Genomic DNA, 14853 nt, shown 5'->3' with positions numbered 1-14853 from the left:
TTTACCGAAACTATAACCCGGCCCACCGCTTTAGCCGTTAGGCCATATCCTATTGCTGTGGGTAGGCCCAGCAGGACACGTTAATCACAAGAGCTCATGCTGTATGTATCCATCCTAAACCACAACAAGGTCTTTGTAATCTATAAACTATAGCACTACGAAGCTGCGATGGGCATCTGGTGCTTTTACAAGGTCTCGGTAAAACATTTTCCAGTGGAATCCGCAGTAAGAAGCACCGTGTTAAAAACCTGCCCCATTCTTCCCCGCTTGGTGTGCAGCCAGCAAAGCGCCCAAAGGCTGCCCTCTTGGCGATTCTCACAGCCGCACAAGCTTTGCTCTTAATGCAGATGGAGGGTGCGGAGAGGGTGTGCATGACTCCGTGTGACTTTACCAGTGAATTCTACATTAAAATTTCCAAATGAGACTGGGGACGATGCAAATAAGTAATGTCACTGGTGTTTATTAATTATTTTTTGGGAGTTTTTTTATATAGCACGGATTTGACCAAAAGCATCTGAGCCCTTTACATGAGCACCAGTGGTGTTACAGACGGAACATTGATTTTGTTAGGCACAGGGAGATTAACTAGGAGCAATAACACATGCTCAAAGGTAAAGACAGCCCCACAGTCTGCTGGAATACCCCTGTCCTCCCCGTGACCCCTTACGCCCCTGAGCTCTGTGCCTGCCTGCCTCCAACCAATCACAGAGCCGACTGGTGCATGCTCTAGGCATGAAGGCAGCGTGGTTGCTGGAAGCCCGGAGCTGTCGTGAAGACTTTTCGTATCCACTTGTTAAATAAACAAGCAGATAAGAAAAGTCCTCACAACAGCCGTGAAGCAGGCGAGCCAGTCCGGGTGGGCCGGACAAAAAAGCGAAAAGTTGGCAATCCAGAAAGCTCATTTCGAATGGCAGGCCACCGTTTAGCATAAACGGTGACGCCAGCCAATGGACATAAGGGGCGGGGCTTCAAACTATTTTCTAAAACTCCTCATTAGAAATAAATCTCGCCGAGCGAGCTGCTCAAGTGCGCAGCGAAACTAGGCAAGACCTAAAAAAGCGAGAATTTTTCTGCACGTTTCTACTACACATTCCGAGCTACTGCAACTTTTTAAATAAAAAAGGACCTTTAATGAACGATTTCTAATACATTTTTGCAACAAATATCTAAAAGGTGTTTAATGCATTGAATATAGCACTGGAGGGTTTATTTTAATTTTTCATGTTTGCAAACATACTCTCTTTCATATGAAACAGCTACACACCAAGGGTTTAGTGGATTGAGGGAAGGGATATAGTGTGACCATGTATTATATGGGTTAAAGTACAGCAAGTCACCCCGGAGAGAAAGGCAGACAGTATCTTCAATGAAAATAGGCAGTTTTTGTGTATACTCAGTGTTAAAACGTTATCCACTCTGTCTCAGCTTTAACCAACTGACCCCTACGCCAGACACAATCTAAGGGGTGAAGTGCTTGTTCCATTTAGATTAGTTTTCTGTCCAACCAATTATTTTGCAATATTGATTGTTCATATTTCGCTTAGGTTGGAGACAAGCCATGTCCTTTACAATCTTAGTTCGCTGTTCATTATGGTGGTTTACCAACAGCGCAGGGTCTCCTGGCTCCGTTCACGTGTGTTCATGACAGCAGATAAACATTGCCTCAAGATTCCTCAAGTTACGGAGACGGTTTCAGACGGCTGCCTGGCAGAGAACCTCCTACCACTGTGAAAGATATCGGTCGTCGGTCTACGTAGCAGCACTCAGAGCACTCATTCTCCTAACACACAATATCAAGTGTACGCCTTTCTTTACAAGCAGGTACACAAACTGATAGGCTAGCATTGAAAGGAGTGCCGAGGATTAGTGTCGGGAACTGTTTGTTAAAATCATCCACAATTACTTTTTTCACTTTATTGGGCAGTAAATTGCTCAAATGCTCTGATAGGAGCGCACACACTGTCTTGGGGTAACCATGGCCGGGAGGGCCGGGGGGGGGGGGGGGGGGGCGGCGATAGCACAAATGTAAATTCCATTTTTCATGAGGTTTAACTGCAAACTCTATCTGGAGCGTTTCAAAGGAAGCCTGCATATCCATGTTTAATTTAAGACCTTTGAGAGACTGTTTAAAGATAACACATCAGCTACTTCCTCCCTTATCACCCTCTAAATGTGTTTACCAAGGGGAACCAGAGTGTTTAGCACGGATCTTCAATGCTCTTTAATCCAGGTTTTTTTTACACAGCTTAGATCTAGCTTCCCATCAACTAGCAAACTATAATTATGACGGCTGCTTCTTCACTGTTGAACTGGTATTAATCAAAACACGCAAGTGAAGAGTGGATGCTTGAATGAAGGTACGCCACTGTTAACTACTTCGGGCCACATTCCATTCCATTGCTATTCTGTCAACCAGTCCACCTCAGCCATGTGCCAATGAGTCTTGTCCCTGTGCCAATAGGAACAGCCGAGCCCCAACTCCAAGGCCAGCCCCCTCTGAATGGGAACACAACCATCCCAGAACCGGTCATGCCTATCTGATCCTCTTCAGTAGTGTGTACATGATACCAATGGCACAGCGAGCACTGGACCAACGCGTGGGCAAAGACCATGTACTTGGGGCATCTCGCTGAGAAAAACATGAAAGTGATGGACCTGGCAAGGATTAGAATCATTCTTAGCTGACTCGTTCGGTGCTAGGTCATTCAGTTGCAACGATTCGCATTACTGTAAGCGGACTTGTTTAGTGCTAGGGTGTTTAGTTACTTTTAAGTTATATCTGTCTTGTTGATTTTCTGGCAGCACCAGTTATGAGGCAAGGCACAGGTATCTTCTCGTAAAGCAGATGTGCAAGCGGGTAGTTTGCAGGGAGGGATGAACAATTCTCCCTGTGGCCCCTGTAGGATTATCCTGCAAGAGGGGGAAATGGAAGAAGGGCACGGTGACCGGATAGGGGAGGCAGGATTGCCTCTGATTTACTGAAGGAAAAGCTGGATATGGGAACGTGTAGAAAAAGAGGCCAGTAACATCTGAGGAGCGAAGGCAGGAGCTCATGGAGTTGGATGTGTGTACACGAGTTCCAAGCAAAAGTCCTCGATCCTTCGGAATCCTGACATTACAGCACCTGCTTTTGGTCCCTCGAACATGGGATCATGCAGGCATCCGTCTTGAGGGCTCAATCTGCAAAATTAAGTCATATGGGACCAGAAATGCGGTGGCGATAGAAGAACACTCATCACCTAGAATGAAGGTGCTTAAGTCCATTAACAAAAAATAAAGCAACATGGGTTTAAATGTCCTTAACCCATGGCCCATCTACAAAGTATTGTGGCGGGGTGCCCGAGATGACCACAGAGGACCATACGGCTCTTCAAAAGCAAACATCACGAGCTACAACGGAGAGTGGCTGCGTCACTGGAGGTCCCACAGCTTGAGATTGAGGGTACGTGACCACTGACTGCACGCTGCGAGCCACGCTCTGAGTGGAGCGAGGAGAAACAGTGGGGATCTGGAGATGTTCATTAAAAAGAGGATGGCTTATAATGGGGAGGCCCTTAAAACTCTTGAATTACCATTCTTATTACACCTCATACAGGTCGGAGGTCAGCACCAGCACCAAGAAAACTCTGAAAATAGCTTAATCCAAGCCGAAGAAAACAAGTGCATGAAACAAAAGGTACAGGGGTTGGTAGGGTTGGGGGTTTGAAGTCCATAGCGGTAGCTACCTTGACCCCATGCTCGCTTACAACCTCCAGGAACTGAGAATGCAGATACATTGGATGCGATGTAAGATGCTGTCAGACATATCAGAGACGCTGGAACACATAAAAGATACTCGATCTGCAGGTCTGAACCTCCTGCAGGACGACCACAAGACAACATCAGACTGAACCAGAAGATGAAGCCGGGTTCAATTGGGAGAGCTAATGAAGGGGATTCGATTTTGTGTATATAGAGAGCGGAGGGGCTCAGAAGGCCACTCGAGAAAACATACAGATATATCCCTCTGTAATTCGCCCACCTTATCCAAATTTTTAAGTGTTTCTGAGGGGCACCCCTTGCTTTGAAAACTGAGATGTCTACGCCCATACAAAAGTCTAAGCCCTTCCTCCATACACCAATCAGCGGCGGGGATTCATCCTTCCAGACCCGGGCAAAGTCTCTTTTCGCCAAAGTGAGGCCAAGAAACAAGAGGACGGTTGTACCTGTTCCCACCAGATCCTCCCTAATATGTAGCATGGCTAATTTCGAGGAGGATGAAACGTCCCATCCAAGAACCTCAGATAGACGTGTTAACACCTCGACAGTGTAGGTCAGGCCCACACTGTGTGCAGGAAAGTACCCTGTATAAACCCACATCGTAAACAATGTGGGATGCGATTAAACCAGCATGCCACAGTCTGTGCCTGGTGTAATAGGCTCTATGTAGATACTTAAACTGGATAAGGCGCTGGCAGGCCGCCATTATTGCACTACACGGGGATTCCAGAGCCTCTACCCAGGCACTCGCAGAAGTTTGAGACCGAATGACAAATGCTAGATTTGTTCCCTAGATCTCCTGATAAAGTAGGGATTATGCCTGCTTCTGCCTAAAATAAAGCAGAGGAAATGTGGTGGGGGCGGGGGGATGGAAGTTAAGAGGGCTGTGGTTGGCCTGGATGTTCAGTAAACCAGCAGATCAGAGTCATACGCTGCAGGTCGGACGTTGCTTCTCATCACGCAACTGTTATTTCCATGGCTCGCAAATGAAGATTCTAAGTATCTGTTACACTTTACATTGCAAAATGAACATTTAAGCATTCTGTTGAACGGACTATCATTCCTTTCCTTGATGAAAGCACAAGCCTGGCGCTCGAGGGCGTGAATCTCAGACTTTGAACAATATCGGATAAAGAGGCCCCTCCAGCCAAGCTTACTCGGACGCTGTCCGCATGTCCCACAGATGCCCCTCACATACCTTTTCCAGCTGTGATGACCTCACATGCCTGCAACAGCTGTTTGGGTCCCAAGGCTGTACAAAAGCCCTTCCTCCGCTTTCGCCTTTTCTTGAACACTGAAATGAAAAGGACCAACAGTGAAATATAGGTCCTAGATGATGGCACAGCGAGGTCAAGATCAAATCAATGCACAAAACGGTAGATTTCATCATAACGAAACATATGAAGCCAAGCGCACTCAATGTAAAGCAAACAAAAACACAAGCGGATTACAAACCATCATTCAGAGAGCAAAAATGACAATTTATTTATTTTGAAAGTTTTATATAGCGCGAACAAGATCCTTGCAGATATCAGAGCGCTTTACACAAACATGGGATCAGAAAAACAAGAGTGATTAACAAAGGTTTTGTGCAAAGAGGAGCAGAAGGTTATCAGTGGAGAGCAAAGTAAGGTAACACGGTACATAGTAGATCAGTCCAGACATGTAGTGAAAGGAAAGATGGAGAGTCTCGCGAGTTCCATAGCTTATATTCAGGTGAATTTAGCCATGAGGATCGATTTTACTTCTTTTTTGAAAGATGCCGTGGAGGAGATATGTCTGGTTTCTGGAGGGAGGGCATTCCAGATCCTGGGTACCATCCCTGAGAAGGAGCGTTTATACATTTTTTCCTTGTGGAATCTTTGTGGTTTCAGAAGAAGATTTTGTGTGCTTCTTGTGGCTCTTGAACCGCCTGAGATTGTCAATTTCTGAGTGAGGTAGCTGGGCGAGTTGTGGTGTACAGCCTTGTGTGTCATGCAAGCGATTTTCAGATGGATTCTAGCTTCATAAGGCAGCCAGTTCAGGGATTTTTAGTCAGGGGAAATGTGCGAGTGCTTTTTTGATCCAGTGATAAGTCTCGCTGCGGCGTTCATAGAGGCTCTTAGTGGTGCGGTTGTTGATACGGGGAGACCACAGAGGGCGACACTTCCATAGTATATCCGAGGAATAACTAGGGCTTGTACTGCGGTTTGGAAGTCCTTGGCTGGGAGGACGGGGTTTAAGATTCCTCAAAGTATTGATTTGGAAATTAGCTCCCTTAGTTGTCTTGCTGATATGATGTTGCATATTGAGATTGGCGTCAAGGGTTATGCCTAAAGATTTCGCTGAGTCCACGAGGGTAGGTTGGACGTTGAGTGCAATTAGGTGTTTAAGCCAGGACTGAGTGATGGGGATTTTAGTGGGAGGTGCTATTAGAAGGAATTCAGTTTTTAGAGTGTTAAGTTTGAGATGATTTTCGGCCAGCCATGTCTGTGTGTTCCTGAGCGTTGTGTTGAGTAGTTTGAGGTCTTCAGGGGATTGTATTTTGAGGTTGAGTTGGGTGTCGTCTGCGTACATGTGAAATTGTACTTCAGAAGCTTGCAGCAGTGCAGTGAGTGGCTCCATGACTAGATTGAACAATGTTGGGGATAGGGAGGATCCTTGAGGGACACCTAGTGTTACAGGAACGGGAGAGGACATCGTGTTGTTGATCTTGAATTTCTGGGTCCGGTTATGCAGAAAGGAGGTAAACCACTTAAGTACAGTCCCTGATAGACCCATTCTGATATTCAACAGCTCGAGTAAGTTCTCGTGTTTGACGGTGTCAAAGGCTGATGAGAGGTCGAGTAGAATGAGGAGGCAGGTATCGTTCTGTTCTAAGATTTGAAGTGCGTCATCAATTATGTGTGCCATGGCTGATTCCATGCTGTGTCCTGCTCGGAAGCATGATTGGTGTGAGTGGAGGAGGTCAAACTGATCGATGTGTTTTGTCAATTGGAGGTGTACACATTTTTCCAGCAATTTGGCCAGGGTAAGAATATTAGCTATAGGACGGTAGTTGTTTAGGTCCGTAGGGTCTGCTATGGGTTTCTTAAGTATGGGCGAAACTTGTCCCACTTTGAGGGAGTCGGGGATTAGTCCTTGGTGAAGTGAGCTGTTAATAATTTTGGTCCAAAGCGGGAGAAGCAGTGGGATGAAGTCCTTTACAGCGTTTGCAGGTAGGGGGTCCATGAGGTGATTAGAGGGTTTCAGGGTACTGAGCATTTTGACTATCGCTTCTTCTGTGTAGGTGTCAAAGGACGACCATGTAGCATTGTTTTTTGATTCAATGGGTGTTATGCTGAGGGGGCTGGAGTAAAGGCTTAGATCATTGAGCAGATCGTTCCTGATGTTATCTGTCTTTAGGTTAAAGAAAGTAGAGAATTCTTCACATGACGGCAGAGTGCTAGTCGTGTTATGTGATTGTTGAGGTTGTTCCTTGGATTGTGTTTTGATTAACTCAAACGTTTTTTTTGCCCGTTTTTTTGCTTGGTCAAGCTGGTGGCTAAAGAAATCTGCTTTCGTGCGTTTGATTTTCATAAAGTAGGCGTTTCTCTTTTTCTTAAGTGTTTTAAGGTGCAGAACCGAGGGGCTGATCTCCAATTGCGTTCTGCCAGTCTCTTGGCTCGCCTATCTTCGTTGAGTCTACCATCGTACCACGGTTTTAAGTTCTTAGCGGAGACTCTCTTAAGTTGCAGGGAGGCGACCTCATTGATTATTGAGGTCATTGAGTTGAGGTAGTGGTCGGTGAGAGCCTGAACGTCTGAGCCACCGGTAGGGGGTGGGAGAAGATTGTAGCTGGGGGAAGGTAATGAGTTGGGGTTGAGTTTCTTCAGGTCTCTTTTCCAGACCTTAAGTTTGGTGAATTGAACCGGGTTGAGTTTAACATTTTCGTTGATTAAGAATGTGATAATGTGGTGGTCAGACCAATCACAGGGTTGGATTCACCCAAGTTGGGTAGATTCCTCTTTGGAGATGAAGAGATCAAGGATAGAGCCTTCGTCATGAGTGGGGCTGTTGCAGATTTGGGGGAGGTCTAGAGCGTTGAGGAAGTTTTTGAGACTATTTACCATCGCGTCATTGTGATCATTCCAGTGGAGGTTGAAATCACCCAGGAATATTTGAGTGTTTTGACAACCGGCGTTAGTTGTGATCATGTCCATGAGTTGTTGTCCCCTGGTGGGTGGTAAATGGTATGTAGAATGCATACTGGTTTGCCCTCGCTAAAGACGTCGAGGCAAATGTGTTCACAAGAGGAGAATATATGAGAAGTGGCTCTAGTAACTGAGAGGTTGCTCCGATAAATGCATGCGATTCCACCACCGGTCTTGCCAGTCCTATCCAATCTGATGATGTGGTAGTTAGGGGGTTACTAGAATGTGAACGAGTGGCGATGAGGATTCTGTTAACCAGGTTTCAGTGAGAATGCTCAGGTCAAGTTCCAGTGTGTTGATGAGGTCAGCTATGTCAGAAGCATGTCTAGGGGCAGATCTGCAGTTGAGTAGTGTGCACTTGAGCCGCGAGGTGACGAGGGAGGAGGAGGGGGTCTGGAGTGAGGGAGACTTTTTTAAGGTTATTGGGGACGGTACCTCTATTGTTATGTGTGGGGGACCTATGTGGGTTGGAGTGGATAGTGGGGATGGGAAAGTGTGTGGTGGCTATTTGGGTTAGGAGACCGGGATCATAAGAGCGTAGGAGGGAGCGAATGTCGTACCCCGAGAGTGGATTGATGGTTCGTCGCAGGCGGGTGGCGGAATTACGGGCAGGGATTGAGGTCCAGTATGGGAGTTTTGTTTGAGAGGGTGTGTAGGATGGGTGGGGGACTTGTTCGGTGACCGGGTACTGGTGGGTGAGGGGTGTCTGGGTTGATTAGAGAACAACTCTATGAAAGTTTGAAAGTTCCTCTTTGATTTGGAGAAGGGTGGACATAATCTTGTCCAAAGTGGTGCTAGGAACGGTGGTGTTGGGGATGGGAGCATAGAGGGGTTGGCTGGAATCGGGGGGGGGGGGGGGGGGGGATTTTTGGAGATAAATGAAAAAAATAGTCCAATATTAATGGAGTCCTTGGTATAAAGTTGTTGATTTTATCCGGCCTGTATTCTTAAAAATCATCTCAATCTGCTTGAATTACAGTGAATTACTAATAAGCTGATCAGTAGACGCTCATGAAGTAATCAATGAAACGCTGACACTGGAGCCGCAATATGAACATGCAGCCTGCAGATGTAGGGGCAGCTGACCCCCTCCCCCCCCCTCTACCTGAACTCAGACAGGACAGGTGGCAGCAGACACTTCAAACGACCACTTACCTGTGCTGGGGTCGGCATCCTGCGTGCCTTGCTGGGGGAAGGAGGTGAAGCAGGCGATGTGCACCTCCGGGAACTTGAGCTGGAAGTAGTGCTTCCAGGCGACCACGAGAGCCGGCGGCGCCAGGTCGATCTTGTTCAGCACCAGAACGATGTTCTTCTTCATGTCGCGGGTCACAAAGTCATACAGCGCCGGCGAGAAGTGGATCACCTGGGGAGAAGGGTGGAAGTCAGACAGATGCACGACTCCGCACAGCTTCATTTACACCACTCTGGACTCCATCAGGGAACCCGGCCATACGTATTCAGTGGGGTCTGGGAAATACCAGGATACTCACCTTGGACAGAAACACGTGCACTCTTCATCAGCAAGGAATACGGACTCCTGATGAGCAGGCAGGTAAACCAGAGCCACAGGTGAGCGAGGAATACCACCACCTCGTGAGCAGGCACGTACACTGCGCCACAGGTGAGTGAGGAATACCACCACCTCGTGAGCAGGCACGTAAACCAGTGCCACAGTTGAGTGAGGAATACCACCACCTGATGAGCAGGCACGTACACTGCGCCACAGGTGAGCGAGGAATACCACCACCTCGTGAGCAGGCACGTACACTGCGCCACAGGTGAGCGAGGAATACCACCACCTCGTGAGCAGGCACGTACACTGCGCCACAGGTGAGCGAGGAATACCACCACCTCGTGAGCAGGCACGTACACTGCACCATAGGTGAGCGAGGAATACCACCACCTTGTGAGCAGGCATGTACACTGCGCCACAGGTGAGCGAAGAATACCACCACCTTGTGAGCAGGCATTTAAACTGTGCCACAGGTGAGCGAGGAATACCACCACCTTGTGAGCAGGCAGGTAAACCAGTGCCACAGGTGAGCGAGGAATACCACCACCTGATGAGCAGGCACGTACACTGCGCCACAGGTGAGGGAGGAATACCACCACCTCGGGAGCAGGCACGTGAACCTGTGCCACAGGTGAGGGAGGAATACCACCACCTCGTGAGCAGGCACGTACACTGCGCCACAGGTGAGCGAGGAATACCGCCACCTGATGAGCAGGCACGTACACTGCGCCACAGGTGAGGGAGGAATACCACCACCTCGGGAGCAGGCACGTGAACCTGTGCCACAGGTGAGGGAGGAATACCACCACCTCGTGAGCAGGCACGTACACTGCGCCACAGGTGAGTGAGGAATACCACCACCTGATGAGCAGGCAGGTACACTGCGCCACAGGTGAGCGAGGAATACCGCCACCTTGTGAGCAGGCACGTACACTGCGCCACAGGTGAGTGAGGAATACCACCACCTCGGGAGCAGGCACGTGAACCTGTGCCACAGGTGAGGGAGGAATATCAATCAATCAATCATAGCATTTGTATAGCGCACTACTCACCCGGAGGGTCTCAAGGCGCTGGAATACCGCCACCTGATGAGCAGGCACGTACACTGCGACACAGGTGAGGGAGGAATACCACCACCTCGGGAGCAGGCACGTGAACCTGTGCCACAGGTGAGGGAGGAATACCACCACCTCGGGAGCAGGCACGTGAACCTGTGCCACAGGTGAGGGAGGAATACCACCACCTCGTGAGCAGGCACGTACACTGCGCCACAGGTGAGTGAGGAATACCACCACCTGATGAGCAGGCAGGTACACTGCGCCACAGGTGAGCGAGGAATACCGCCACCTTGTGAGCAGGCACGTACACTGCGCCACAGGTGAGTGAGGAATACCACCACCTCGTGAGCAGGCACGTACACTGCGCCACAGGTGAGCGAGGAATACCACCACCTCGTGAGCAGGCACGTACACTGCGCCACAGGTGAGCGAGGAATACCACCACCTTGTGAGCAGGCATGTACACTGCGCCACAGGTGAGCGAGGAATACCACCACCTCGTGAGCAGGCAGGTAAACCAGAGCCACAGGTGAGCGAGGAATACCACCACCTCGTGAGCAGGCACGTACACTGCGCCACAGGTGAGCGAGGAATACCACCACCTTGGGAGCAGGCACGTACACTGCGCCACAGGTGAGTGAGGAATACCACCACCTCGTGAGCAGGCATGTACACTGCGCCACAGGTGAGCGAGGAATACCACCACCTCGTGAGCAGGCACGTACACTGCGCCACAGGTGAGTGAGGAATACCACCACCTCGTGAGCAGGCACGTACACTGCGCCACAGGTGAGTGAGGAATACCACCACCTCGTGAGCAGGCATGTACACTGCGCCACAGGTGAGCGAGGAATACCGCCACCTCGTGAGCAGGCATGTACACTGCGCCACAGGTGAGCGAGGAATACCGCCACCTCGTGAGCAGGCACGTACACTGCGCCACAGGTGAGTGAGGAATACCACCACCTCGTGAGCAGGCATGTACACTGCGCCACAGGTGAGCGAGGAATACCGCCACCTCGTGAGCAGGCATGTACACTGCGCCACAGGTGAGCGAGGAATACCGCCACCTCGTGAGCAGGCATGTACACTGTGCCACAGGTGACGAAGGAATGCAGTAGTTATCACCCTAAGAGTGAGGCAGAAAGTATACCTATGGGCCAATTTGTACGTCTGAGACGTAATTGTACCAGCCTCAAAGACTACTACTTTAGAGCAGTGGCTATGAAAGCCAAATTTATTAAATCAAGGCTATCAGAGAAGACTAGTCCAGGAAGTATATAAAAGGGCCAGTTTTTATGACAGGGACCATCTGTTGCAGACCACTTGCCCTGCAGAAAACTCCAAATTGGTCTGTGTCACAAGACATTCTGCCTTCAATGAGCAGATATGCCACTGGGTGTTTATAATTTGGCGTATCATCAATGTTAGTAGTGAACAAAGTGACATTTTACCTCATCCTATGTTTGCACATGGGACGTAACAAAAACCTAAAAGATCTCGTTGTACACACCAGAATGAAAACTAGTACTCCCTTTGTGCAAAAAAAACTAATGCAGCTATGGGTAATCATAAATGTTCCTATTGAAAAGCCTGTGATGGGGACATTGTCACTTATATCAGTAGCTGCAGTGTGTGCCACCTAACACCCCCAACCAAAAAAGTGGTCTTCAATAACATGACATGGGAACTGCGTAAATTTACGTATTGTAACACCTCAGGGGTCCTTTATATGATCACCTGCACTTGACACCTCCACTAGGTATGACCACTAGGAGGGTTAGTACCAGAAGAGTGAAACACCGTAGTAATATCAGGTGTAAGCGGGACACTACAAAAATGACGACACCTTTCACTGAGAATCAACACACCCCCAATGATCTCAGATGGGTAGTGTTGGAACACATCAAACATCCTGACAACCTGGAACACAGTCTGCTGGAAAAGGAACAACGCTGGGCTTTTAAGTTACGCACAGACACCCAAGGTCTGAATGATAACATCCCCTGGGGTCTAGGATAACAAACTTGATGAAGGCATGACAGGTGTACCTCTGTAGGCATTTCCTACCACAACTACCATACTATCATACGCATCAACCCTGACCTGCTGTTACAAATTCTACACATCACGAGAATTGTTTTTTCCAATATTATGTGCCTGGCCACTTCCATTCCTAAATGATCAGAATGCCATTGTTAAATACATTTAATATGCATGTGCATCGTCTCTCATACCCAAGTAACAACATATATAGAGACTGACATACATGTGGATTACGTGTTTGTCATTTGGCAAATTACATCCGCAGTTCCTCCTAACTATATATATTTTTTCTAATCTGACCATTCCTAATCTGGATTTGCCCCGTTTAATACTAACACAGTATCAAACACGCTAAAAATCATACACACAATATGGCCACCGATATTGCCATCTACCGGCGGCCATCTTAGTTCTGTACCGCTCCAGTCAACACAGCAATGGCTGGGCGGATGCATATTAGCTAGCACCCGAGGAGCGACGCGTTAATATGCGGTCTCCAGGGGAGCGAGTAGGTGTATTACCGGTGAGGCGCGCTCTGACAAAGTAGGTTCCTGCAACCTTTCCCTTTACAGCAGAGCTGCAACCGAGTGGTTTGGTGGCCACAAAGAGGCACTGGGCAAGCCCCGTTTTTAGGTCTCGTGGGCGTGGCAGGGCAGAGCCCTGCTCCGCCTCTGTGAGAGATCTTGTAAATACAAGATATGTAAAAGGGACTCTAAGCCCGCCCCTCTTTTCCATTGGGTAGCGTCAGCCTTTATGGTAAACGCTGGCTTCCCAATGGAAAGGAGTGTTTTTGGGTGCCACCCTGTCTTTTTGGGACAGCCCCTCCGGACACCATGGCCTGGTTTGTGGCTGTCGTAACTAACTTTCTTATCAGTGGAAGCGTGTTTAATTACTGCGTTTACTACTCCGGCCAGGCACGGAGCTCACAGGCGCAGGGGGGCACAAGGAGGACAGAAGGATCCCGGCAGAGTCTGTAGTCTTAAGAGAAGCAGAATTCCCTCCCTCCCCTCGCTACTCTACCTCCACCCCACTCTGCTGTTCCCCCCCTCCCTCGAGTGCTCTGTGGAGCGTGCTTGCATCTCAGACAGGTTTTAATTGAAACGGAATTCAACGTGTGTTTGGGCGCTACGGTGCCAAGCATGTGGAGGCGCAATAATGTGTCTTTGGATGAGCCAAGAATTAATGCTGCTCAAAAAGTGCGTGTTCAAGGCGCGCTGCGCAGGGAGGCGCCCAACACTTCCCTCAAGGCGTCGCCAGGTGCGGCCAGGCCAGTGCCAAGGGCGGCGTTGCCTCCTCCTCGCAAAGTCAGTCTGCACAGCGAGGTGAGCGCGGAGCCGGAAGCTGCAGCTTGTGCTGTGACGCGTGTTCATTTTTTTACATCACTTAAAGTTAACCCGCACGCTACCGTGCTTACTTCCCCCAGCTTCTTTGTTGCGCTTCATATGCCATATTCCAGGTGCTCTGCAAGCAAACAGCCAAACCGCGTACACTGCACATTTAGCAGGCACAGAGCTGAAAGGTGCAAGGGTTATACAGAGGACAGGGGGATTCTAGCAGACTGTGTGGTTTCTTGGAGCAGCGTGTTCATTTTTTTACATCACTTAAAGTTAAACCGCATGCTGCCGTGCTTACTCTCCCAGCTTCTTTGTTGTGCTTCATATGCCATATTCCAGGTGCTCGGCAAGCAAACAGCCAAACTGCGTATGCAAATTCTATCATAAACAGCGTGCATCATAGTAACAAACGCACAACACAATCGCCACAGTAAAATGCACAGTTTAGTGATCCTATTTTTCTTAAATAACATGGGCGCTTTTTACATATGCACAGGCACAGCCCTGCCAATGCTGTTCCTCGGCCCTCGCCCGCAGCTGCTCTGTAGGCAAAAAGGCATACGTACTACAAAGTAATACACATAGTACAAACACAGTACAATGCATACAAAATACCACACCATTCATCTGGTCGCACTACCCACCCCTCTTACTCGGTCACCCATCTACGCACAGTACCAACCCTCTTCACTTTATGGCAACGCGCTACTAAAAATACAAACCACTCACTACGCTATTCCTCTGCTGGCTGATATTATTAACCCCTATTCACTGAATGCTATTTTTCTACTCACTCTACCAACCCTTCACTGTAGACTATCACTTACAGTTAAGCCGCACGCTACCGTGCTTACTCTCCCAGATCCTTTGTTGTGCTTCATGTGTCATATTCCAGGTGCTCTGCAAGCAAACAGCCAAACTGCGTACACTGCACATTCTTAATAAATGCACATAACTACGCTGCAGCTTGC

The 14853-nt window shown here is 48.7% G+C and overlaps 1 protein-coding gene across 1 annotated transcript in view; it reads right to left on the bottom strand.

Moving 5' to 3' along the window:
* GNL1 (G protein nucleolar 1 (putative)) overlaps positions 1–14853 on the bottom strand; it is a 176334-nt gene that overhangs the window by 66987 nt on the left and 94494 nt on the right. The window contains exons 6-7 of the mRNA XM_078641705.1: positions 9087–9294; positions 4958–5053 (exon numbers count right to left, since the gene is read on the bottom strand). Of these exons, the coding sequence (XP_078497831.1) occupies positions 4958–5053; positions 9087–9294 (304 nt within the window). The remainder of the gene's footprint in view (positions 1–4957; positions 5054–9086; positions 9295–14853) is intronic.

This window comes from Lissotriton helveticus, chromosome 5_1, assembly GCF_964261635.1.
Source record: "Lissotriton helveticus chromosome 5_1, aLisHel1.1, whole genome shotgun sequence".
In the NCBI taxonomy this organism is placed as follows: Eukaryota; Metazoa; Chordata; class Amphibia; order Caudata; family Salamandridae; genus Lissotriton; species Lissotriton helveticus.
This window is presented reverse-complemented; position numbering and strand designations above follow the sequence as displayed.